A 25,506-nucleotide genomic window follows, 5' to 3' on the forward strand; every position below is an offset into this window, starting at 1 on the left:
ATTGTTGGAATTCAGACTTCAATTAACAGAAAATATTAATAGGCAAGAAACATAGTCTTGTGAAACAAGGGCCCGTGGCTGAATAGTGTTTGTTTCTCTGGAAAATCATTACTGTCATAATGAAAAAGCTGGCTTTTTGCGCCTTACTGCGAGGGTGAGGAAGCGTTGAGGTAATAAGTCGATTTGCAGGTAGCAATTTAATTAAACCTGTGCAGGACCCTGCACGCTGGCTAGGTAAGTGGATATTTCTATGGAGATATGTAATCAGGTGATGGAATGTGACCTAGGAATAATCAACCAATTAAAAAAAGGATAATTAATTGTTAAAGGGGAAACTTTTTCGATTGAATGTTTGAGATACAGTGTTCAGGCATCTTGTAGCCAATAGAGCATATCTAGAAACAATAATGTAACAAATTGCAGTCCTTCAAAGCAGCAGGGGATGGGGATGCACACTTGCCATCCCTTTTTAGGTCTGCTCACTTTCTCACTGTATCTAGGGAGGGTGCCATGGGTGTCACCCAGGCTGGACAGGGGCACTTTGGCTGTGGGCCAAGGGCCAGTCACCTGCTAGAACTCAAGGGACTTGCGGCCACGGTGCAGCATCTCCTGTGCTGTGCAGTCTAGGAGAGTTTGCGCTCTTTACTAGACTTTGCAGAGTCCCAAGAATCGGAGAGGCTGGTCAGTGACCGTGCGGGGGGGGGGGTCAGGCGAGACATCCTCTCCAACACTCCCATTACCAGGATCCCCTCTGTTCTTTTAGCCCACAGCCCGGACGTTTGCCGCCCTTCCTTATGGAGGGTGTCAATGATGGTTTTCTGCACAACCGTCAGGTCAGCAGTCATTCCCATGATTGTGATTCCTACTGAACCAGACTGAGAGACAATTTAACCCCTTCCTTACTGGGCAATAATAATTTGACGCCAGCTGGAACCCTCCCTCACTCCGGTTGGATGTCCTATTACGTCGTTTCTTCCCGGCCATCTAGGGGGCGCACGCGGCTCAGCTTGTGACCCGATGCACGTGGTCGTGATGTCCGCCTGACACTAGCGATTGCCCGCGATCATAGCAGGAGTGTGGATCTGTATGTGTAAACACACAGATCCACCTCCTGTCAGAGGTGAGGAGACTGTTATGTGTTTCCAGTACAGTACAATAGGGAACATATTAAACCCCTTCAGCGCCCCCTAGTGTTAACCCCTTCCCTGCCAGTCACATTTACACAGTAATCAGTGCAGTTTTATAGCACTAATCGCTGTATAAATGTGAATGGTCCCAAAAACGTGTCAAAAGTGTCCGATATGTCCGCCGCAATGTCACGGTCACAATAAAAATCGCAGTTCGACACCATTACTAGTAAAAAAATAAAAATGCCATAAATCTATCCCCTATTTTGTAGATGCTATAACTTTTGCGCAAACCATTCAATATACGCTTATTGCTATTTTTTTTACCAAAAATATGTAGAAGAATATGTATCGGCCTAAACGGAGGAAAAAAAATTGTGAAAAACAAAAAGTAAAAAATATTGTGTTTTTTTCAAAATTGTCGCTATTCTTTTCTTTATAGCGCAAAAAATAAAAAACGCAGATGATCAAATACCACCAAAATAAAGCTCTATTTGTGGGGGGGGGGGGGGGGGGGGGACATAAAGATTTCATTTGGGTACAGTGTTGCACGACTGCGCAATTGTCATTCAAAGTACAACAGCGCTCAAAACGAAAAATTGGTCTGGGCAGGAAGGGGGAATGCCCTGTATGGAAGTGGTTAAAGGCTCAGGAACCCTTTGCAGGTGTTATGGCTTAATTAGCTGATTAGAGTGGGACACTTTGAGCCTTGAATATTGCACCTTTTCACAATATTCTAATTTTCTGAGATTGTGGATTTGGGGTTTTCATGAGCTGTAAGCCATTATCATCATCACAATTATGAAAAATCACGACTTGAATTATCTTGCTTTGCATGTAATGAGTATATCGCATATATTCGTTTGACCTTTAAAGGTTCCATTTGTGAAATAAACTAACTTTTGCATGATATTACATTTTTTGAGTATCACCTGTACATGATTTGCCATAAGGCAAGTTTATGTGCATAATACCTCATGTTAACACAGTACATGTGGTAGGGAATGACAACAGAACTTGCAGGTGTGAAGGGCCCACATGGCATTTACTTATTATTGAAAGCCGCAGGTTTAAAATAAGACTTGGGAGTGGAGTTCCACCTTAATTTTTATTTTTTCCCCCAAAATTAAAGAACAAAAATTTTATACTCACCAGAAAGGGCTGTTGCTATGCGGTGCCTCTTCCTCCACCGCGGTGGTCTTCTTCCTCGTCCTCCGTCGCGGTGTCTTCTGGTGTATGGGGCGCGCTGCCTTCTGGGAACTGTGTGTATCCCAGGAGGCAACCGCCCATTCACAAAGTGCCGTGCGAGTGGCGCATGCGCAGTAGGAAATGGGCAGTGAAGCCGTAAGGCTTCACTGCCAGTTTCCCTTAGTCAGGATGAAGGTGCGGGCACATTGGACAGGTAAGTGTCCTTATTAAAAAATAAATTCCAGGTGGAATCCCGCTTTATTTTTTTTATCATATATTAGATTTTAGTGATAAGGGTTTACTAACCATTTGCTGACCAGGCCTTTTCTGGAACTTTGCTTACAAGTTTAAATTCATATTTTTTGCTAGAAAATTACTTGAAACCCCCAAATAAATAAATATATATAATGTTTTTAGCAGAGACCCTAGAGAATCAAATGGCAATTGTTGCACTATTTTGCCACACTACTTGCACAGCGGTCTTTCAAATGCAATTTCTTTTGGAAAAAATATACTTTTTTGCATAAAAAAAAATAACTAAAGTTAGCCCAATTTTGTTATAAAATGTAAAAGATGATGTTCTGCCAAGTAAATGGATACCTAACATGTCATGTTTTAAAGTGTTGCATGCTCATGGAATGGCAACACACTACAGTATTTAAAAATCTCCATAGGTTACCTGTTTACAGTTAGAGTTCTAGCGCTAGAATTTTTGCCATTGTGCCAATGATCGTGGCGATACCTCACGTGTGGCTTGAACACAGTTGACATATGCGGGCGCGACTTGCGCATGCGTTCCCTTCTGCACGTGAGCACGGAGGGATAGGATGCTTTCACTTACTTTATTTTTTTCAAGACATTTTGACTCTAAAGAAAAAAATTAATCCTGTTCATCTACCTTAAAACCAGAGGTCCTCAGAAGCCAGCAATAAGGTTATCCATGAATAATGAATTTTGTTTGGAGTAATATTAAATGTGGCACTGATAATTTTTTAAGGGTGCTCTAGGAGCTGCAAATGTAGGAGCATTAAGGGTCTATAATGGCAATGACCTTTAGCAGTTTCACATTGTGGTATTGTCCTATAGCATAGTTCCAGTGTTTAACTTTTCCTGTAGCATCAACACACATATTTGCCAGCACACCATGGATCCTCAAGCAACATCCAAATGCCTATATTCAAAAGAGATCACAGGGGAAAAGCGCAAAATTTCAGGTCTACACAGGACCCATTTGTCAAGCATAAGGGCATACATTGCTGCCGAGATACAAGACTGAAAGGAGCCACCTCACCTCCCTAACGTTATAAATCCCCCCAAAAACATTCAGGTAAAACAAAAAAAGATACCCAAATTGTACACAATAAACGTACTTATTTTACGGTTTGAGGGTGTCACGTATTTGCTCAGATGAGTATGATTAGAGACGGGAGTTAGAGGAAATGTATAAAACTTTTGGAATGGGAATATCCTGCAAGCAAGCAAAATATTTGGTAGACTGTACCAAATCCTCTGAGAAAACCGATCAACCTGTAATTTTATACACATTAAATTGTGAGTTTTGACGATCAGAAGTGCAGTGGTACTGAAGTTTCACTGCTATTCACTGCGAGCAGGCTATTTACCTCAGATATGCAATAAAATACACCCCAAGTGCCTGCTCTCATTTTTACCTGGCTTGTAAACGAAACTGGGCATGCACAACTTTGCTTACAGCAGCCAGCCCAACCCCTGTGTGCCAGGAGACTAGCTTCTATGTATCAGCGACACCATCCCAAGCTGGCCAAAACCCAGAACATGGAAAACAATTCTGAGGGACAGGGACCTTGGGGGAAAGAAGAGTACAACTCTCTTTAGTTCCGCTTTAACGTATTGCTAGCAGATGGCTCATTGACACCTAGTTTAAGACAACGCCTCTACTGGCACACAGAGGCAATAGAACCCTACATGCTTTTTGGGTCAGGCTAACCCTGGCCAGAAATATTCAAAAGCCCTGTACAAAATGTCACAGAAGACTTGTGGTTATAGGTGCCACAACAGCAATGGGTGCAATTTTCTTATTTGTGGGGGATATTTCTCAGATCCACATGGGGCATTCAGTGCATGAACTGTAACACAGACTATTGTGTCTACATTTTGAAATATCTGTGTACATTGACAGATGTGGGTAAAAAGATTAACCCAAACAAGCAAGGACCCAATATGAGGCAGACTCCCCATACACCCCCCCCTGTGGGGCAACCCCAACTCTTCCCACCGCAAGATCCCAGATCCTTCCCTTTTGGGCCAGACACGGAATTGCACTACTACAACATATTATGGTTTGTGGCTCTGTTCTGTCATTTAATGAATTACGTGACTGCTACTGGTTGCCTAACCATATTTTTTTATTAGGTTTCTATAGCTGCGCCATGCGGCTAACTCGCAATTCCCTCATAACATTGTGCCGACATCTGACCCTTTACAAAAAAATATTAGCCTCTCTAAACCGCTGTCAGCACTTTATTTTCACTTGATTCCTTTGACCTTGCCCAAAATGATGGACATGTGTGCTAAATGGCAGACTGACATCCCTACTCTAACAGACGATTGGGAAGACTGTTTACTCCAATTTTTAACCACTTGCCGACCGGCTCACGCCGATATACATCGGCAAAGTGGCACTGGTGTGTAAAATCACGTACCTGTATGTCACTTGGGGCCGCGTGCCCCTGCGGCGATCGGATTCGTAGCAGATCCGATCAGTCTTCAGGTCCAGGCCTGGACCTGCTGATCGGTTCTGGCGAATGAAAATGCTTCCCCTGTCTGTAAGTGTACACACAGACAGGGGAAGTGATGTCATCTCCCTCTCTGGAATTCTTTTCCGTTCCGGAGAGAGAGAGAACATCTTACAGCGAGTTGCACAACACTACATCAACACCAGTACATGTAGGTACACTGGTCACCCCCTGATCGCCCCCCCAGTTAACACCTTCACTTCCTGTCACCAATTGCAGTTTTCAGATTTTTTACTGATCACTGCATTGCTGTCACTTGTGACTCTAATCAGTGTTAGGGCATCTAGTAGTAGGCCTTGTTAGGTCTAGGGAACCCCCCCCCAAATAAAGGTTTAACCCCTTGATCACCCCCGTTAACCCTTTCACCCCCTGTCTCAGTGTCACTAATAGATCTTTTTTCTGATGGCCGTATTAGTGTCACGGGTGAGGCTAGTTAGCCGATTAGTTTTACCGTCGGGTACCCCCATATATTACCTAATAAAAGGTTTTAACCCCCCTGATTGCCCCCTAGTTAACCCTTTCACCAGTGATCATCGTATTAGTGTCACAGGTGACGCTGTTTAGTTTTAATAGCGTATATATTACCTAATAAAGGATTAACCCCTTGATCACCCGGTCAGTGCCATCAGTTAGGTTTTAGTGGCAGTCAGGGTCTATGTCACCCCAGGCTGCGTCAGATTCGTGCCAGTAGCACGAACACCCATGCACGCACCATACACCTCCCTTAGTAGTATAGTGTCTGGATATAGTAACAGATCAATATAGATTTTTTTTAAACGTCGCCTATGAAGATTTTAAAGGGTAAAAGTTTGTCGGCATTCCACAAGCGGACGCAATTTTGAAGCGTGACATGTTGGGTATGAATTTACTCGGCGTAACATTATCTTTCATAATATAAAAAAAAAAGAAGGGGGATAACTTTACTGTTGTCTTATTTTTTAATTTAAAAAAGTGTAATTTTTTCACAAAAAAAGTGCGCTTGTAAGACCGCTGCTCAAATACGGCCTGACAGAAAGTATTGCAACGATCGCCATTTAATTCTCTAGGGTGTTAGGATAAAAAATATATATAATGTTTGGGGGTTCTAATTAGAGGGAAGAAGATGGCAGTGAAAATAGTGAAAAATTACATTAGAATTGCTGTTTAACTTGTAATGCTTAACTTGTAATACCAACGGCCACCACCAGATGGCGCCAGCTCACATCTGGTGGTAATAACTTGTAATACCAACGGCTCACCACCAGATGGCCCCAGCTCACAAAAAACAAAAAAAAAAAACATATTTTTTTTTTTTTGCCCCCCTTTCAATTTAAGTCGCCAGGACCCTATTTCTAGTCGCCATGGCGACCTGGCGCCCAGGATTTGTCGAGCCCTGGTTTAGCCCCTCCACCCAGCCCATCCAAGTGCAGTAGCAATTGATTACTGTCACTTACAAAACGCATAACTGCGGCGTTCGAAGAGACAGGCCTAATCCCTGCGAACACATACAGTTTTTTTGGTAGCATTTGAAGCAGTCGCTGACAGTCAGGTGCTCTTTTTTCCTGTGAGTTTCACTAGTTTTATCAGTAAATTTAGAGGCTACAATGTCCAATCGAAAGTACACTAGTGAAGAGGCCTACACGTTTCTGAGCATTACAGATATTGAAGAGGAATGGCACGTACGCGCGATCGGAATTTCCGACAACAAATGTTCGATGCAAGCTTTTGGTCAGATATTCTGACCGTGTGTATGCTCCATCGGACATTTGCTGTCGGAATTTCCGACAACTAAATGTTTGAGAGCTGGTTCTCAATTTTTCTGACAACAAAAGTTCTTGTTGGAAATTCCGATTGTATACAATTCCGACGCACAAAAATCCTACGCATGCTCGGAATCATTGAACTTAATTTTTCTCAGCTCGTCCTAGTGTTGTACGTCACCACGTTCTTGACGTTCGGAAGACAACATTTGTGTGACCGTGTGAATGCAGCACAAGTTTGAGCCAACATTCTGTTGGAAAAAAAATTAACGGTTTTGTTGTCGGAAATTCCGATCGTGTGTACGCGGCAGAAGTCGCTCATCTGTCAGAATTAGGCTCAGAATACAATCCTGTAGACAGTAGTGACACCCTGACGGACAGCTCTGACGACGGAGTAGTGGTGCCTGCCAAGGTCAGGCATACCCAACCCCGTTCTTCTGCTGTTGTTGAGGTGCAAGAACCCAGGGCTCTCGTATGGAGCAGAGAGCCAGTACTAGTGGTGAACTGGCAAGCACCAGCGGCCTCTTACACCCTGATCGTAGTCAAACCAGCACTGCAGTATTGCGTGGTGAGTCTCAAAAGTGCAGTTCAAGCTGGTGAGGTGGCTAGCACAACTAGTGTCCCACAGCCACCAAAAAGACAAAGACAGGCCCGTCAAGCTCAAAGTGTCCTTCCTGCTGCATTTGCCAATCCATATTGGGAGCCAACCACTTATGAAGTACCCGTACTCCTCCCCTCCCCCCCAACGGGGAACCAGATAATGCAGGCGGTGGCTCCACCAGCTGACCATAGAGCTGATCGAAGATCAGAACGGCTCCAATCATCTCTATGGCATAAGAAACCGGAAGCTACGAGCATTTCATGACTTCAGTTTCGCCGGATATATACCGCGCCATTGGGAATTGGATAGCATCTGATCACACCAATCTTGGTGTGGTCAGATGCTTTGAGGGCAGCGGAGAGATCTAGAGAGTCTAATAGACCCAATATTTTTTTTTTTTTTTAAAGAGTACCTGTCACTACTTATTGCTATCATAGGGGGATATTTACATTCTCTGTGATAACAATAAAAAGGAAAAAATGCAAGCGTCGGTCCCGTGTCATATGTAATCAGCAATTGCACCCAGAGGCGATTAAGTTCGCATGTGCTGCGCTATATAAGTTTTCATTCATTCACCATGCATGCAAGGTATCACTGCGAACATCAGATCGAAGGCAGTCATTTTAGCAGTAGATCTCCTCTGTAAATCTATAGTGGAAACTTGTAAAGGCTTTTAAAAATGTATGTAGTTTGGCTGCATGGTTATACGCAATTTTAAAGGATGTCGTGTTTGGTATCTATGTACTCGGCTTAAGACCATCTTTCATATTTTATCAAATGTTTGGGCAATATAGTGTGTTTTAGTGCATTAAAATTCAAAAGTGTTTTTTATTTCCAAAAAATAAAAATAAAAAAATTGCTGCGCAAATAATGTGTGGGGAAAATATTTGCAACACCCACCATTTTAATCTTTAGGGCCTTTTCTTTAAAAAAAATAATAATAATGTTATGGGGTTCAGAGTAATTTTTTAGAAAAAAGACAAAAAGTGTCAGAAAGGGCTTTGTCTTCAAGTGGTAAGAAGAATGGCTGATGTGTGGCATAAGCTTCTAATGTTGTACATAAAATACCATGAAAAGCCCCCCCCCCCCCCAAATTACCCCTTTTTGGAAAGTAGACACCCCAAGCTATTTGCCGATAGGAATGTTGATTCCATGGAATATTTTGCCAAAAGTTTCGGAAAAATTACAAACTTTTTTTTTTTGCACAAAGTTCTCACTAAATGATATATTGCTCAAACATGCCATGGACATATGTGGAATTGCACCCCCAAAATACATTCTGCTTCTTCCGATTACGGGGATACCACATTTGTGAGACTTTTTGGGATCCTAGCTGCTTACAGGACCCCAAAAACCAAGCACCGCCTTCAGGCTTTCTAAAAGGCGTAAGATTGTGATTTTACTCCCCACTACCTATCACAGTTACGGAGGCCCTGTAATGTCCAGATAGCACAAAACTCCCCCAAATGACCCCATTTTGGAAAGTAGATACCCCAAGGTATTTGGTTTGTGACAAAAAAATTAAATGTTCAATGTGCTCACCAAGCCTTCCCGGAAAATTCCTTGGGGTGTCTACTTTCCAAAATGGGGTCATTTGGGGGGGGGGGGTATTGTACTGCCCTGCCATTTTAGCACTTCAAGAAATGAGATAGGCAGTCATAAACTAAAAGCTGCGTAAATTCCAGAAAATGTACCCTAGTTTGTAGACGTTATAAAACTTTTGCACAAACCAATAAATATACGCTTATTGTTTTTTTTTTTTTTTTTACCCGAGACATGTGGCTGAATGCTTTTAGGCCTAAATGTATGACTAAAATTTGAGTTTATTGTATTTTTTTATAGCAAAAAAGTTAAAAATATTTTTTCCGTCTTTTTCGCTTATATTCCAAAAAAAATTATATTGGGAAAAAAAAATTTGTTCGGGTACAGCATTGCATGACAGCGCAATTACCAGTTAAAGCAGCACATTGCCAAATTGTAAAAAGTGCTCTGGTCAGGAATGGGGTAAATCCTTATGGAGCTGAAGTGGTTAAAAACCATGATTTCCTTCAGGGATCGGTTCCTTTAATTGAAGTTTCTCCATCAGGTATATTATACACCCCAACTATTGTCTCGTATACCTGGGGACCTCAAAAACTTGTTCTCGTTGTGGTACGGGGGCGGGTACCTACTTCCATGCTTTTTGGTCATGTTCAGCCCTACGTTACTGGAAAGAAGTGGTGACTACAGTTAATGTAGGTGGCCTTTCTCCCCCACTGGATCCAGTCATTTGGCTACTGGGTCTTGTGGACAGGTGGTACCTGCCAGATACCCACACCTTTTTGTGGTTTACTCGGCATATTATGTGTGTAGAGAAATTCTCCTACGTTGGAAAGCTTCAACTCCCCCCCACTGTGAGTGGATAGAAGATGGCTATTAACAGTACCCTTCCTTTATATAATTTAACCTGTGCTAGTAGAAATCGCCATCACAAGTTCGATAAGGTCTGGAGCTGTTGGGTGGACGCGCAGGGCATCACCATTTAACTCTTGCCTGACTTTAATTTGGTCTGTAATCTTGTGGTACGGGTTCATTAAATTGCTTAGAACCATACAAAATTTTATGAGTTCTAAATCAGGAACAGGAATGTGGTGCAATTCCTGTCCAAATCACCTGTGGTTTCCCCCGCTGCTCCTGTCTGAACCCAGGCGTGTCAAAGTGACTTCAGCCTGGGTTCACGCCGCATTCCTGTTCAGATCACATGCGATTCTTTGTAGTGCTATTTAAGCCCTTTACAGAATGTACCACTGGTCTCCAAAATGCAAGGGATCTGGCATAGGCAAAGACTCCATTACATTACCTGGACAGTTTGTCAAACATGCTGACCAGTTTCATAGCTTCGTACTCCTTCTGTTCCTCTGTCATTTCGTCCATTGGGTTTGGCATTGGTTCCTCCACATGACCCGTGATTAAATTTATGCTGCAACACAAGAGAATACATTTGAAAGCATTCAGTTTAGTCCTAAATTCATTTTTGTCAGAGGTTTTTAATACTTCTCTGCTCTATACAAACCTGAAAAAAAAAAAGTTTTTTTAAAGAAGGTCAGACAGATAGGCAATAGCCAACTGAATGGGAATCTAGTTTTGGTTGAGGGCAATGTGCATCGTTATGTGAATGCATGTTGATGGCCAATTAGAAAATCAGTAGTTATACCCTCAAAACACATGCACTGGACATGGGGACATGGCCACTTCATTATATTCTTCATGCATAAATGCTGGACGGGCTAGAACCCTGGTATTTGTTCCAGTGTTTGCCTGCAAATGCTGTCACCCAAATGAATGCTTCTTACTTTGGTTTTGCCTGGAGGTATTCTTCAGTATCAGTATCCTCATCATCAGAATACCAGCGATCACCTCTACCACCAGCCAGGAGCCCTCGGGCGGCAAGAAGCCCAGCTGCATTTCCATAACCAGTATACTTCAGTAGGTTGTCCACTGGCAAAAGAGGAAAAATACCATTAGTTTTAAATGGAATAGAGGGGAGTTTGGGACTTTAAATGAAGCACACGGTATGTGCCTCCATCCCTGGTTCAGGTATGAGAAAAAAGGAAAGTGGGACTTTAAATGAGGCTATTGATTTGTGGGGGTGAAGTAATTTGAAAATGTATTGAGTCTGACAATACATAACAATAATGCACAAAGTAAAAAAGGTTTAATATGTATACACACACACATACATGGTGTTGACCTCAAAAATATATTACATATAGATACTATATTACATATACATACCAAATGGACAGCATATAAAATAGACAAGAGATTTAATATGGATAAAATGAATTAAAATGAGGTACACGTCATCTAAATGTCACTATGCAGTGTAATCAATGGTAAGAAAGACAGTATGATAACTTGGTTGTATAGGAGTCAAAATAGGTTTCTATCAGTAGGCATGAGATTGCACCATAAAATTTGACGCGTTTCATGGATAATACCACTCTTCAGGGGAAGGTGCATGCAACTCTATAAAAAAATAAAAAAAACATGAGTAGACTAGTATGATCAAATGTTACACCCCTCAAGGGGAGGATGTGTACAAGAAAAAAAATGGAGAGTTACTCTGAGTACATACATCGTGATTAATCTGGAAAATGGGGGATGAGGAATCAGAGGCTGTCCACATTGTCTGTATCAGGAGCTGTGGAAGGGGCCCGCAGGAGAGGGACCGGGTGCATAAAACATCATCCCCAAGAAAACGAAAAGGTAGAAATCCAGGTAGTGGTGCGAGTGGGCTTCATATCTAAAAATATAAAATATATAAATACTCTGTATCGTTGAAGTAGCTACAGCCCAATACCAAGGTGCAGGTGGACAAGTGAAAGGAAAAAGGTGTGTGAAGAGAGAAAAACTGATTTTTATTTTTCCTTTTTCATCTCTGATCTGTTTTTCTCTCTCTTTTTTCCTTTCACATTCACTTGTCCACCTGCACCTGGTATTGGGCTTTAGCTACTTCCCACAATACAGAGTATTTATAGTACACCATATCATATATATATATATATATATATATATATATATATATATATTTTTTAGATATGAATCCCCCCCCCCCCACCACTACCTGGATTTCTACCTTTTGTTTTAGTGAGGATGATGTTTTGAGTACCTGGTCCCTCTCCTGCGGGCCCCTTCCACAGCTCTCAGTACAGACGATTTGGACAGTCTCTAAATTTTCCAGATTTATCACAGTGGACGTTTTTCAGAGGGATGAGTAACTCTCTCCCTTTTCTCTTGTACACATTCTCCCCATTGAGGGGTATAACATTTGATCATACTTGTCTACTCATGTTTATTTTATTTTTTTATAGAGTTGCATGCCCCTGCTCCTGAAGAGTGGTATTATCCACGAAACGCATCAGATTTTTTGGTGCATTCTCATGCCTACTGATAGGAACCTATTTAGACGCATCAGCTACAACCAAATGATCATACTGTCTTTCTTACCATTGATTACACTGCATAGTGCCTTTTAGATGACATGTACATTGATGAATTTGTAATTAATTTTATCCATATTAAATCTCTTGTCCATTATATATGCGGTCCATTTGATATGCAATATATTTTTGAGGTCAACAGCATGCACGTGTGTATACATATTAAACCTTTTTTACTTTGTGCATTATGGTTATGTATTGTCAGACTCAATATGCCAATAAATATACTTTCAAATTACTTCACCCCCACAAATTAATAGCCTCATTTAAAGTCCCACTTTCCTTTTTTCTCATTAGTTTTAAATGAGGTAAAAGTTCATTAAAGTTTTAAGGGTCAGGGAGGGAGAAGATTTCCCTTTTTTGGCACAGATAGAAGTGAAAAGAATTTACCTCTTTCTTTACAGAGAACAAACAGAAATTCAGCTGCGATCTGCTTCACTCCTAAATCCACATAGGTCATCAACCGCACCAGTTTGTTCCTTACTGTTGTCCCAATCTCTGGTCGGTTACTTACATCCTTCAGTGGAGGAAGAACCTAAAAATATGCAAAGACCAAAAACATAATGGGAATTTTAGCTTATGTTTACTACTGCAACCTTATGTTGTTATAAAATTAACCCCTGCAGCTATCAACAAGATTCAATAATGCAAACAAACTAGCATTTTTTTCCAGAATTTTTGGTTTTTGCAGCTTGGCAGAATAGTTATAAGCATTGCTCTGAGGCAGAGATTCAAACACCCCTACATGGAATGCATATGCAACACTGCAGTAGAGTTGAGGGGTGTTGGTATCTGAACTGTTTAAGTCAGAGGCCCGGCTAATAGTGGGCACAGGCATTCCCCTGGAGTAACAAAGACAAAAACAGAGTGGCGCAGGAGGGGGTACTGAAACACACTGATAACACAACTTAAAGTCTATAAAGTCCAGGAAGTATACGTATACAGCAGCATTAGTGGCAGCTCCCTTGAGAGCAAAGCAGTCTCTGGAAGAACAAATGGGAGAAAAACAAGGTGCGTCAAAAACTAAGTGCAGCAGAAGATGCAACGAATAGTATATTTAATTAAAACCGGCCAAATGGCTACTCACACCAATATAAAGATCAATAGGCATATAATAGTATAATGCTGTGGTCACTCAGCGGGCCCCCGGAGGATGGTGGTGTGTAGAGGTTAACACGAGAGGAGAGGAACAACTGGCGGGACATCCGCCTCGTCTCGGAACCAGCATGGAACACACTCGGAAGTCGCATCGGAAGTGACGACAGAACATGGAGATATTATACTATTATATGCCTATTGATCTTTATATTAGTGTGAGTAGGCATTTGGTTGATTTTAATTAAATATACCATTCGTTGCATCTTCTGCAGCACTTAGTTTTTGGCACACCTTGTTTTTCTCCCATTCCCCTAAAGTAAGTCAGAGGTCCTGCTAACAGTGGAACCAGGCATTCCCCTGGGAATTTTTTATTTATTTGAACAACGCCTTGGATTTCACAAATACAGCTGCACAATTTATCTTGGAATCAGACACTAACAAGTGTGTTACATCAATATAAGTTCCAAAGGTGACCTGTGATCAGGCGATTGACATTCAATAGTCTCACAGTCCTCTAACTGTGCAAAGGGTAGCAATTATTCCACAAAAGTTGCAGTAAAAATGCTTTCCTTTAATGACTTGCCGTACAGGACTCCATCTTAAAAAAATCGGTATGACGGAGTTATATGCAGACACCTTTGAGTGTTTGGCAAAAACAAAGCTGCAAAAAACATCTCCCCCCCCCCATATAACCCCCCCACAGCTAGCCTTTGCTTTGCTAGGGTCTTTTGTTTCAGACCTCTTTTCTGTGTGAAGCCTACTTTCTAAAAATGGAAGTTCTTTCTACAATGATTCCTTCACCACAAAAACCACTAAACGTAGCCACATTCCAGATTATTTGACTCCTCTGCAGAGTGTAGCAGGACCATACCTGGATCTTCACCTGGTGAAAAATGCAGGACTGGCCTGTAATGTTGCTTTGAACTGGATCCTCCTGTGGGTTTACCTCCTTGACAGTGCAGCATGTGGCGTTAGCTGCAGGTTGCTTTAGAGTGGTCCAGACCTGTGGCCTGCCTGATGCATAACCAAGTCTCCTAAGAGACCTGCAGGGGATATGACCAATGTGGAAGGAGAGAAGCTAGTAGGGGGTAACGCCCTTATTCCTGCAACTAACTAGTGAGTGCCCACTCATTTTACCCTCCTGGGAGGGGGGTGGGTTGTAAAGCCTTACCTATATACAGTGAAGTAACTGGCATATCTTGATGCATACAGACATGTATGCATCAAGACATGGTGAAGACGACTTGCTAAAAATAAAACCGAGTATCAGAATGGGGATTTAAGTGACTTTGAACGTGGCATAGTTGTTAATGCCAGTTGGGCTGGGCATTTCAAAAACTGCTGATCTAGTGGGATTTTCACACACTACCATCTCTAGTGTTTACAGAGAATGGTCTGAAAAAAGTAAATATCCAGTGAGCATCAGTTGAGTGGACAAAAATGCCTTGTTAATGTCAGGGGGAATGTGCAGACTCAAAAAAACAAAAACAAGCACTCGTTACAACCAAGGTATGCAGAATACCAGAATACCATCTCTGAACGCACAACACATGAAACCTTGAGGCAGATGGGCTACAGCAGCAGAAGACCACACCAGATGTCACTCATGTCAGCTGAGAACAGGAAACCGAGGCTACAATTCACACAGGCTCATCAAACTCCGACAATAGAAGATTGGACAAACATTCATAATAAAAAATTGCAGCACTAAATGAGGTTAAAAGTAAATGATTAAACAAATAGTCCATATAGTGCTTGAACACTAAAGTGCATAGTGACAGATAAAAAGAAAAGCCATTGATTATCCAAATAAATGTGATTGTTTAGATGAATATCCACCCTGTGCACCTCCACCATGATAATAAACATGATGTGAGAGTACCAGATCTCTAGACTCCACAATATAGAAGTCTAGACAAGCGTTTAAATAATGATCCAGCACTGATGGCGAATCCCTTAGTAGTTAGACTGGATATGAAGGTAACATGGCTGGCCAAATAAACCCCTGGTGTTCCTCAGACGTAACCAATAAGGAAGAAAAGTGGGGTCCACATAGTGTAAAACTGTAAAAACCTATTTTGAGAAAGGCTACTAAACACTTACAGCAATCCAGTGAATAGTGAGCGGTTAAAATGTTAGTTCCCAAGATAAAAAAAATGACTTGTATACAAGCTCAATTGGCTTGGGTAGTTTAGAAATAGACAACGTCCTACATGTTTCGTCATGTGAGATCATTGGGGACATGGGGTCCAAGTCTACCGTGCCCTTTGAAAACATTGTTTATGACGAAACTGGTCAGGGCGGTGCTACGCATTGTTGTCCCCACGTGACCCCGGAAGCACGGGCGTACGTTTTTCTAACTTATGCCGGCTATTTAAAATTTTTCTTTCATTTTGCTCTGTACCGTTTTGATTTTTCAATAAATGATTCAGCAATTTTTAAAGATAACGCACTATCCTAGCCTTTCTTTTTTTTATACCGTTTATGGATTTACCCTCCTTGGAGAGAGGGTTCCTGCTACGTTTCTATTGGTGGACCTAAGAGCAGAAGTGAGGAGATTAACAGGAGCCTGGTGATCCTGATATCCCGGACGATCATAAGACCCTGCAGAGGTTTATCTGCAGGCATCTATGTATGCACTCTTCTCTGTGGGATTGGACTTATTCCCTTTTGGATACAGTGGACTATGTTTTTTGTATCTTTGCATTTGGCTTTAAATGTCATTTGAACACTAGGGCCCAGATCCACAAAGAAGTGGCGTATCTATTTATACGCTGTGTAACTTCTAGTTTGCTCCGGCGTATCTTTGTTTTGTATCCACAAAACAAGATACGCCTGAAGCTGGGCTAGATCCGACTGGCGTACGTCTTAGTACGCCGTCGGATCTAAGGTGTATATTTATGCTGGCCGCTAGGTGGCGTTTCCGTCGAATTCCACGTCGAGTATGCAAATTAGCTAGATACGGCAATCCACGAACGTACGTCCGGCGCATTTTTTTACGTCGTTTCCGTAAGGCTTTTTTCGGCATATAGTTACCCCTGCTATATGAGGCGTATCCTATGTTAAGTACGGACGTCTTTCCCGCGTCAAATTTAGAAAATGGTATGTCGTTTGCGTAAGTCGTTCGCGAATAGGGCTTTGCGTAGAATGACGTTCACGTCGTAAGCATTGGCTTGTTGCGGGTTAATTTGGAGCATGCGCACTGGGATACCCCCACGGACGGCGCATGCGCCGTTCAAAAAAAACGTCATTTACGTTGGGTCAAGTAAAATTAACATAAAACACGCCCACATCTTTAACATTTCCGCGCCCTTACGCCTGGCAGATTTACGCTACGCTGCCGTAACTTTAGAGGCAAGTGCTTTGTGAATACAGCACTTGCCTCTCAAAGTTGCGACGGCGTAGCGTTAATACGATACGCCGGACTAAAATTACGATCCGCTACGTGGATCTGGCCCTAGATGTCTGTTTGATATATAGATATCTGGTGGCGGATGACCTTGAGATGTCATGTATCACAATCTTTTTCATTTTAAATTTATTTTCTACATATGTGCATATTATTGAATGGTTACTTTGTTTCACTTAAGGTTTAACTTTTTATTTGGTAAAGTAACAATTTTCCCTTCACTACATATGTATATTTATATATGTATTTAGCGCGACTATTACCTCTTGCACAGTGTAGTGGTCAGTGTGCAGTGTAGTGGTCAGTGTGCAGTGTAGTGGTCAGTGTTAATAATGCGTTTGCTGACACCACTGCTAGGGGTTAATAATGCGTCCACTGACACCAGTGCTGGGGGTAATAATGCGTCCGCTGACACCAGTGCTAGGGGGTTAATAATGTATCTACGGACACCAGTGCTAGGGGGTTAATAATGCATCCACTGACACCAGTGCTGGGGTTAATAATGCATCCGCTGACACCAGTATTGGGGTTTCATAATGCGCCTGCTGACACCAGTACTGTTGTTTTTGAAGTTTGAAAGTTTGCATGCGGCCCCCCATGGGATATGAAAACTTGTCTTGTGGCCCTCAGGTAATTTGAGTTAGAGATCCCTGGTATAAAGAATGTTCTTGTTGTCCTACCCACATACTGCTTCCCACCATGAACAAGTGATGAGATAAACCACATTCTTTGTGGTACATGCGATGAAGTGTTTGATAGGATAAGTCCTGCCAGTTAGTGTAACTTTTGTTTGCCATCTTTATTAATCTTACAGACTGCACACCTCTTACAATGGTAATAACTCACCAGGTTGTGAGAAAACATTTGTTGGGGTGGATCCAATATAACAGGAGCTAAACTATTCTTCAAGGGATGTAACCCCCCTGAAAACAGGGAGTATTGGGCCCAATAGTCTGTAGTTCTTCAAAACAGACCAGTGTTTCTTAAAAATCTATTTTTAGTTGATAATGCTGCCCAGAAAAAGGGGTACCCAGTTTCCCCGAAAATAAGCCCTACCGTGATTTTCTATGATAGCTGCAATATAAGCTCCACACTGAAAATAAGCCCTACCTTGATTTTCTAGGATAGCTGCAATATAAGCCCTACCCTAAAAATAAGCCCTATTTAAAGTCCTTGTATAAACATATAATCAGTTTTGTAAAAAGGTTATATAAATGTGTAGCATTTCTCCTTGTGTAACTTTATTGTGGAAAATACCTTATTTACAGTGCCGCTGGGCATTCACGTGACCCGCCAGAGCTCTTCTTCCCTCCCTCCGGCTGACATCAGCGGCCCCTCCCTCTGCAGTGCTCGGAGAGGGGCTGACATCAGTGGGAATCTCGGTCCCTTCCTCTGCAGTATTCAAAGCAGGAAAGAAAAGCTATGGTGGGTTACGGGATCGCCCAGTGGCGCTGTAATTAAGGTGTTTTACACAATTAAATTATACAAGGAGACACACTGCACATTATATATTCTTTGAAAAAGAACGGCTCACATAATTGTACAAGAACTTTAATCAAGCTCAACACTGCATAGCCTACTACTGAACGGCGATCACATGGCATAGAGCCACTACTATTTGCTGTGCCTTTAGCTGATGCTTTTCCCTGTCTGTCTGAGAGTAGGAGCAGCAGCTTTGTGCATGCTAGGGATACAGGGACCATTTGGTGATTAGTTACAAAGGTCTAACGTAGTGCACCTGTGAACATACCATGTTTCAGGCCTGGTTCACACTGGTACGATTTGAGATGCGATTTGTGATGTCAAATCGCATCTTGAATCGGCGGCATTTGCACCACCCTAATCGGTGCGATGCCGCATCTGCGGCGCTGCACCGATTTCAAAAAGTAGTTCCTGTACTACTTTTTGCGATTTCGGGCTGCGATTTACATTGACATCTGTGCAGAAACCTGCACAGATGTCTCTGAAATCGCGGCCGGAATAGGGACTGCCAGCGGGAGTGAAATTGTGTGAGTTCAGCTAAACTCGCACGGCTTCACTCCCGCAGCCCAGTGTGAACCTGGGCTAAAGTAGGTTTATAATCAGTATACATTAAAGCCCCCACAGACCTCTGCAGCTGCATGTACTGTGAATTGATTAGTTCTCAAATTTAAAACCAAGTACTTTTAATGGTTTCTTTAAATATGTAAATACTTTAATTTGCTCATAGTCTGAACATATTCACTTTAAAGTGTTTGTAAAGGCTTTATCTTATTCCATGATATGTAGAAAGCTAAATACATACCCGAGGCTAATCTTGATCCAGTGATGTGCATGATAGTAGAGGCTCTTGGCTCTCTCATTGGCTGGGATTTGTAAACGCACCAAGGATGTTGCAGCAACTGAGTTTTACAAGGGACTTTCTGTGTATTTAGGGTGGTTAACAGGTAGGATCCACTCATCCAGGCCACCATCCAACATGTTTTACCCCACCCCTGGGTATGGAACAGTTTCAGTTATGGTCCTATTGGAAGGTTAGTCATATAAAGCACCTACAATCCAGGCAGGCAGAAGCTAGAGCTCTTACCTTTGCTTTGATGTATTTCCGGATACTTCTGTGGACCCTGCAACATTCTGTAAGTAAGCTAAGAACGGGTGTGAGACCTTCTCTGTAGCTGCAGCCCTAAGATGAGATGGAGACAGGAAGAAAAAAAAAAAAAAAAAAAAGAACCAATATTATGCAGACTGAATTTTTATTTCCTGTTAATGTCAGTCGGTTTACACCATTGAATTGATGCAAAGACATAAAGGATTCCCAGCTCCAGCCAAGCCATTTTATCAGTTAGGCTAGGTGGACTTGTAGAAACTGCTAAATCTGCAGATAGAGGATTGAAATTTTGATCCATGTACGGGCACTGTGGTTATACCAAAGTCGATCAAACGATCAACTTCTATATAAATGCCCTGCTGGAATTTCCTCTTGATTAGTTTTGCAGGCTATAGCTGGAGGGCTGATCTGTGTATTCTGAAGCTAGCGAAATCTCCCTGCTTTCAGATTACAACAGGTCAGTGGAAAAAGGAAAAAGGTCCCCTTTAAACTGTTCATTAGAGGAAAAACAAACAAAAAAAAAAGTTAGGCTTGAAGTAATTCCATCACAGCTCACTGCTAATGAACCTCTAGCAACCTTTGGAGGAACCCTGGTTGAGAAAGACTTAAAGCGGGGGTTCACCCTAAAAAAAATTTTTTTTTTTGTCTATCATGCCATGCAGCATACTAGCGTCAGCTACAGTATGCATTTATTTTATTTTGTTCCGCTGTACTCACAGTTTAATCCGTTTCAGACTCCCTCAGGGAGTAGGCGTTCCTATCAAGAGGGGAACATGATTGACGGCCAGCTATGGCGCGTCACGCTTCCCGAAAATAGCCGAAATAGGACTTGGCTCTTCACGGCGCCTGCGCAGTCAGCTCCTAGTCTGTGCGCATGCGCCGTGAAGAGCCGAGACCTACTCCGGCTATTTTCGGAAAGCGTGACGCGCCATACCTGGCCGTCAATCATGTTCCCCTCTTGATAGGAACGCCTATTCCCCAAGTTGGACAAGACCCTTCTTTTTATCGCATTCGTAGAGGAATCGCAACGCATGTATGTGAACGACCGTGATTGAAAACAATGACTTTAGGGATGACATGCGAATTCAAAGTGTTTTTGACGCATCGCATTTGTTATGAACTCGGACAAGTGTGAACCTGGCCTAAGCCTCGTACACACGTTACGATTGTTGGCTAACCGAGCGTCTGATTTTTGTCAAAAGGGCGTATGCCAAGATCTTGTCTTGCATACTAACGGTACACAATTGTGCCACAAACACGAATGTAGTGACGTACTACAAGGAATTTCAGCTCTTGAGCAGCACCCTTTGGGCCCCTTCTGCTAATTTTGTGTTTGGTGAGCATTCATTCCGAGCATGCACATTTGTACTTTTGTGTGATGGATTTGTGTACTGACCTTTTAGAAAATCTGACGATAAACCGTTGTCCGTCAAAAATTTACTAGTATGTCATCCAACATTTGTTAGCTGAAAGTTTGACAATTGTCAAAAGGAGCGTACTAACGGTAAGATTTTAAGACAACAGTCTGTCAACAGACAATCCCCTGCCAACAATCATATCATGTGTACAAGGCTTAAGAGTAATTTGGGCTAGACCTTTTGGATGTCTACATGCTTTTATACAGGTACATAAACATGTAGAAGGGTTTGTCAAATTTAAGTCCAATTTGCACATTTTCTAGCCTATGCAGATTCTTGAAGTTTTTAAAATTTAGTGAAAATGTGCCAGAGATGTCCGTGAAGTAAATGTGTGAGGGATCCTCAAAAAGTCTTGTTAAGATGCATTACTTGTAGGGTTGCATATGTCACAGATCCTGCAGTCTGAATGGCAGAGGTGTCGAGGAGTTTAGGAGGCACAGTCAGTAGAGAAAAATACCACATATCAATGTACTATAGGTTATGTAGTCCTTAAGGCTGGGTTCACACCATAGTGTCCCCGCATCCAATTTGCAATAGCAGGAGATTTTGACCAGCTCCCTATGGAGCCGGTTCACATATGTCTGCTGCGGCTCCAGTGCAAAATTTGCACAGGAGCCCTGTGCGTCTTTTGGTCTGTTTCAGGTCCGAATTCAGCCAAAAATTCAGGCTGAAACCGTGCACAGGATCCCTGCTGGGAGCCGCATTAGTATTAGGTGTGAATCCAGCCTAAAAGTTGAAAGTAAAACAAAAAGGCATTAGCAGAATGCAGGAAGTTGTGGAAAAGGAGATATTTCAAGTAATTATATAACTGTCAAAAATAACTCTTGTATTGCAGTTACATTTTGTCTTCTTACAAGTGCTTCTTTTAAAAAGTTCCTACAGGGCAATTTTTAAAACAAAATGCTCAGAATATTGATAACCCCCCTGTCTGAAAGTGCAATAAATAAATAGGTATATCCAACTCCCATCCATCACAGAGCATGTAATTAACATATTGGAGTTCTGTTTTAACCATCTCAATACAGATGTATGTATGTTACATGTTGGATTCAGGTGGTTGTATCACTTTACATGCTGTGGAAGAAGTTCCTTCTTTTCTGGACTCTCCCATTCCAACAGGGAGCTCAGGAGGGATGCAAATGGTGGCATCAGGTGCACTGTAAAAAGGGAGGAAACAGGAGTCCCTGCTGAGATCAGAAACCAACCGACAAAATCCTTGTTACTTCTGTTTAAAGCCACTACACTGGTCTTTGTTTGACCCGCTGCTTCAAGGCCAGAGAAAACATATGGGTCCAATAGACACCAGATCTCCAAAATAAGAGGACCTGTCACAGCCCATGCCATCACAACAGATTTTGTTTATCCCTTGCAATAGCAATAAAGTTATTAAAAAAAAAAAAAAAAATAATAATGTAAGTGACCGTAAAAGTTAAAGTATAACTAAAAAGGGAAAACGTTTTCATTTTTAGTTTTGGATAGAGTGGAGAGGGATTAATAGGCTTCTCAGTTTAATTGCCGTCTGTGCCCCGTTTTTTTTTTTTTTTTATAAAACAAACAGCTGTCCTCTAAAGCAGTGGTCATCAACCCTGTTCTCAGGGCGCACTAACAGGCCAGGTTTTATGTATTACCTTGGGGAGATGCAGACTAGAATACTGCAATCACTGAGCAGCAAATGATATCACCTGTGATGTATTTCAGTTATCTTGCAAACCTGGCCTGTTAGTGGGCACTGAGGACAGGGTTGATGACCACTGCTCTAAAGCCTCCGCTTGCCCATTGAAGCAGAACTAAACCCTACTATCCTTATTGGTGAAGGAAGTTGCCATCTTAGCCTTTGGTTGATCTGTAATAGCCATGGTGCTGCACACGCATTTAGTTATGACATCAGCCATTTGATGACTTGACAGTTGGTTGAGAGCCAACAAAAGCACACCAGTAACCATTAGTCAAGGCATGCCCTTGAATGTAACCCATTTTAGGAAAAACATTGGTGGGTTTAGTTCTGCTTGAGGCTGGGTTCACACTACTACACTACTTTCATCCTACTTTGCTCTGTTTTCAATGTTTCCCTATGAGAGCGTCTTGTAGTGTCCTACACAAGTCGGTCCGACTTTGAAAATGCTCCCTGTACTACTTTTGGTCCTACATTGATCCTACTTCAGGCCCATTGAATATCATTGAAGTCGGACCAAAGTAGTATCCTGTTCATGAAAGTAGGATGGATGTAGGACCAATGTAGGATAAATGTAGGACCAATGTAGCAGAGCAAAGTAGGATGAAAGTAGTGTAGTAGTGTGAACCCAGCCTTAATGTGTGTGGATCTAACAGTGTAACAGGTAAGCTCAGAAGGGGGAGAAGACAAACTCAACTGCTGTAAGAACGCCAATACCTTATCTATTCTCTTCTCCATAAAATTCAGAATGAGTTGAATTGCCTCCATGTCTGGCTCATTGTTGTTTGCAGACATTTCTTGTCCACGTGATTGGATGAGAACATCCAGGCAGGAGACTGGAACATTGCTCAACAAGTTGATCGTATTGCTGTAAAAAACATAACAATAAATGGACGGTGGTTACAAAATCATGGAATCAAATTACATTTATCTAAGACAGTGTACATTTTCAGATCCCTCCAGAGATGTTCAATAGGGTTCAAGTCTGGGCCACTCAAGAACATTTACAGAGTTGTCCCGCAGCCACTCCTTTGTCATCTTGGCTGTGTGCTTAGGGTCGTTAGACTGGGGGGGGGAAACAGGACAAGGTCCAGAGCAGGTTTTCATTAAGGATGTCTCTGTACATTGCTACATTCATCTATCCATCGATCCCAACTAGTCTCACAGTTCCTGCTGCTGAATAACATCCCCACAGCATGATGCAGCCACCACCATGCTTCACTGTAGGGATGATATTGGCCAGGTGATGAGCGGGGCCTTGTTTCCTCCAGATAGGACGCTTGTCATTCAGGCCAAGGAGTTCAATCTTAGTTTCATCAGACCAGAGAATTTTGTTTCTCATGGTCAGAGAGTCATTCAGGTGCTTTTTGGCAAACCCCAGGTCTACAGGCCTGATTGGTGGAGTGCTGCAGAAATGGTGGTTCTCCTGGAAGGTTCTCCTCTCTCCACAGAGAAATGCTGGAGCTCTGTCAGAGTGACTAGAGGGTTCTCGGTCCCCTCCCTGACTAAGACCCTTCTCCCCTGATTACTCAGTTTGGCCGGGTGTGCGGCCTGCTCTAGGAAGAGTCCTGGTAGTTCCAAACTTCTTCCATTTACAGATGATGGAGGCCACCTGTGTCCATTGGGATCTTCAATGCTGCAGAAATCTCTCTGTACCCTTCCCCAGATCTATGCCTCGATACAATCCCATCTCGGAGGTCTATAGACAATTCCTTGGCCTTCATGGCTTGGTTTGTGTTCTGACATGCACGGTTAACTCTGGGAACTTATATAGACAGGTGTGTCAAATCATGTCCGCTCACCTAAATTTACCACAGGTGGACTTCAATAAAGTTGTAAAAACAGGATGCACACAAGCTCAAATTTTGCATGTCATAGCAAATACTGTGAATACTTCTGTACGTGTGATTTTTTTTTATATATATATATATATATATATATATATATATATATATATACACATACAAAGATTTTCAAACAAACTTTTTTCACGTTGTCATTATGGGGTATTGCTAGTAGAAAATAATACATTTAATGCATTTTGGAATAAGGCTGCAACATAAAATATGGAAGTGAAGCTGTGAATACTTTCCAGATGTGCTGCACAATGCCACTCTACAGTGTTCCTTATGTTAAAACTGTATGGCCAAATTTTGAGACTCCCTGACACTTCCATTTATCAGTTACAGCTATTTTCATAGTGCCAATAACCCAGCGCTTTACATATTGCACAGTCAGAAGTCAGATCACTGGTTGCCCTCAAAGTGCAAACAATATATTTTTAGCTCAACACACAAAATCTTGTGGAAAGACTTCCCAAAAGAGCAGAGGCTGTTCAGCTAGAGAGGCGTTTGGGCACCACCATATTACGACCATTGACTGGTAATGGGATGCCCAACAAGCTCCTATTAGGTGTGATGGTTCGAAACTTTTGGCCATATAGGGGCAGATCCACATAGATCTGCGCCGGACGCAGCGTATGTCAGATACGCTACACCGCTGTAACTTACTTTGCCTTTGTTTGAATCCTCAAGGAATTTGCGCCGTAAGTTACGGCGGCGTAGTGTATCTCTCGTGGCGTAAGGGCGCGGAATTCAAATTCGGCGGGTAGGGGGCGTGTTTCATTTAAATAAAGCGCGTCCCCGCACCGAACGAACTGCGCATGCGCCGTCCGTAAAAACTCCCAGGGTGCATTGCTCCAAATGACGTCGCAAGGACGTCATTGTTTTCAACGTGAACGTAAATGGCGTCCAGCCCCATTCACGGACGACTTACGCAAACGACGTCAAATTTTCAAAATTATACGCGGGAACGACGGCCATACTTAACATTGAGTACGCCACCATATAGCAGCTTTAACTATACGCCGGAAAAAGCCGAACGGAAACGACGTAAAAAAAATGCGACGGCC

At 42.2% G+C, this 25,506-nt stretch overlaps 1 protein-coding gene across 1 annotated transcript in view; it reads right to left on the minus strand.

Annotated features, from left to right (window-relative positions):
* RIC8B (RIC8 guanine nucleotide exchange factor B) overlaps window positions 1-25,506 on the minus strand; it is a 70,933-nt gene that overhangs the window by 10,745 nt on the left and 34,682 nt on the right. Inside the window, exons 5-9 of the mRNA XM_040345211.1 lie at window positions 23,313-23,463; window positions 19,485-19,580; window positions 12,802-12,946; window positions 10,762-10,906; window positions 10,269-10,388 (exon numbers count right to left, since the gene is read on the minus strand). Coding sequence (XP_040201145.1) covers window positions 10,269-10,388; window positions 10,762-10,906; window positions 12,802-12,946; window positions 19,485-19,580; window positions 23,313-23,463 — 657 coding nt within the window. The remainder of the gene's footprint in view (window positions 1-10,268; window positions 10,389-10,761; window positions 10,907-12,801; window positions 12,947-19,484; window positions 19,581-23,312; window positions 23,464-25,506) is intronic.

Source organism: Rana temporaria, chromosome 3, assembly GCF_905171775.1.
Source record: "Rana temporaria chromosome 3, aRanTem1.1, whole genome shotgun sequence".
NCBI classification, from domain to species: Eukaryota; Metazoa; Chordata; class Amphibia; order Anura; family Ranidae; genus Rana; species Rana temporaria.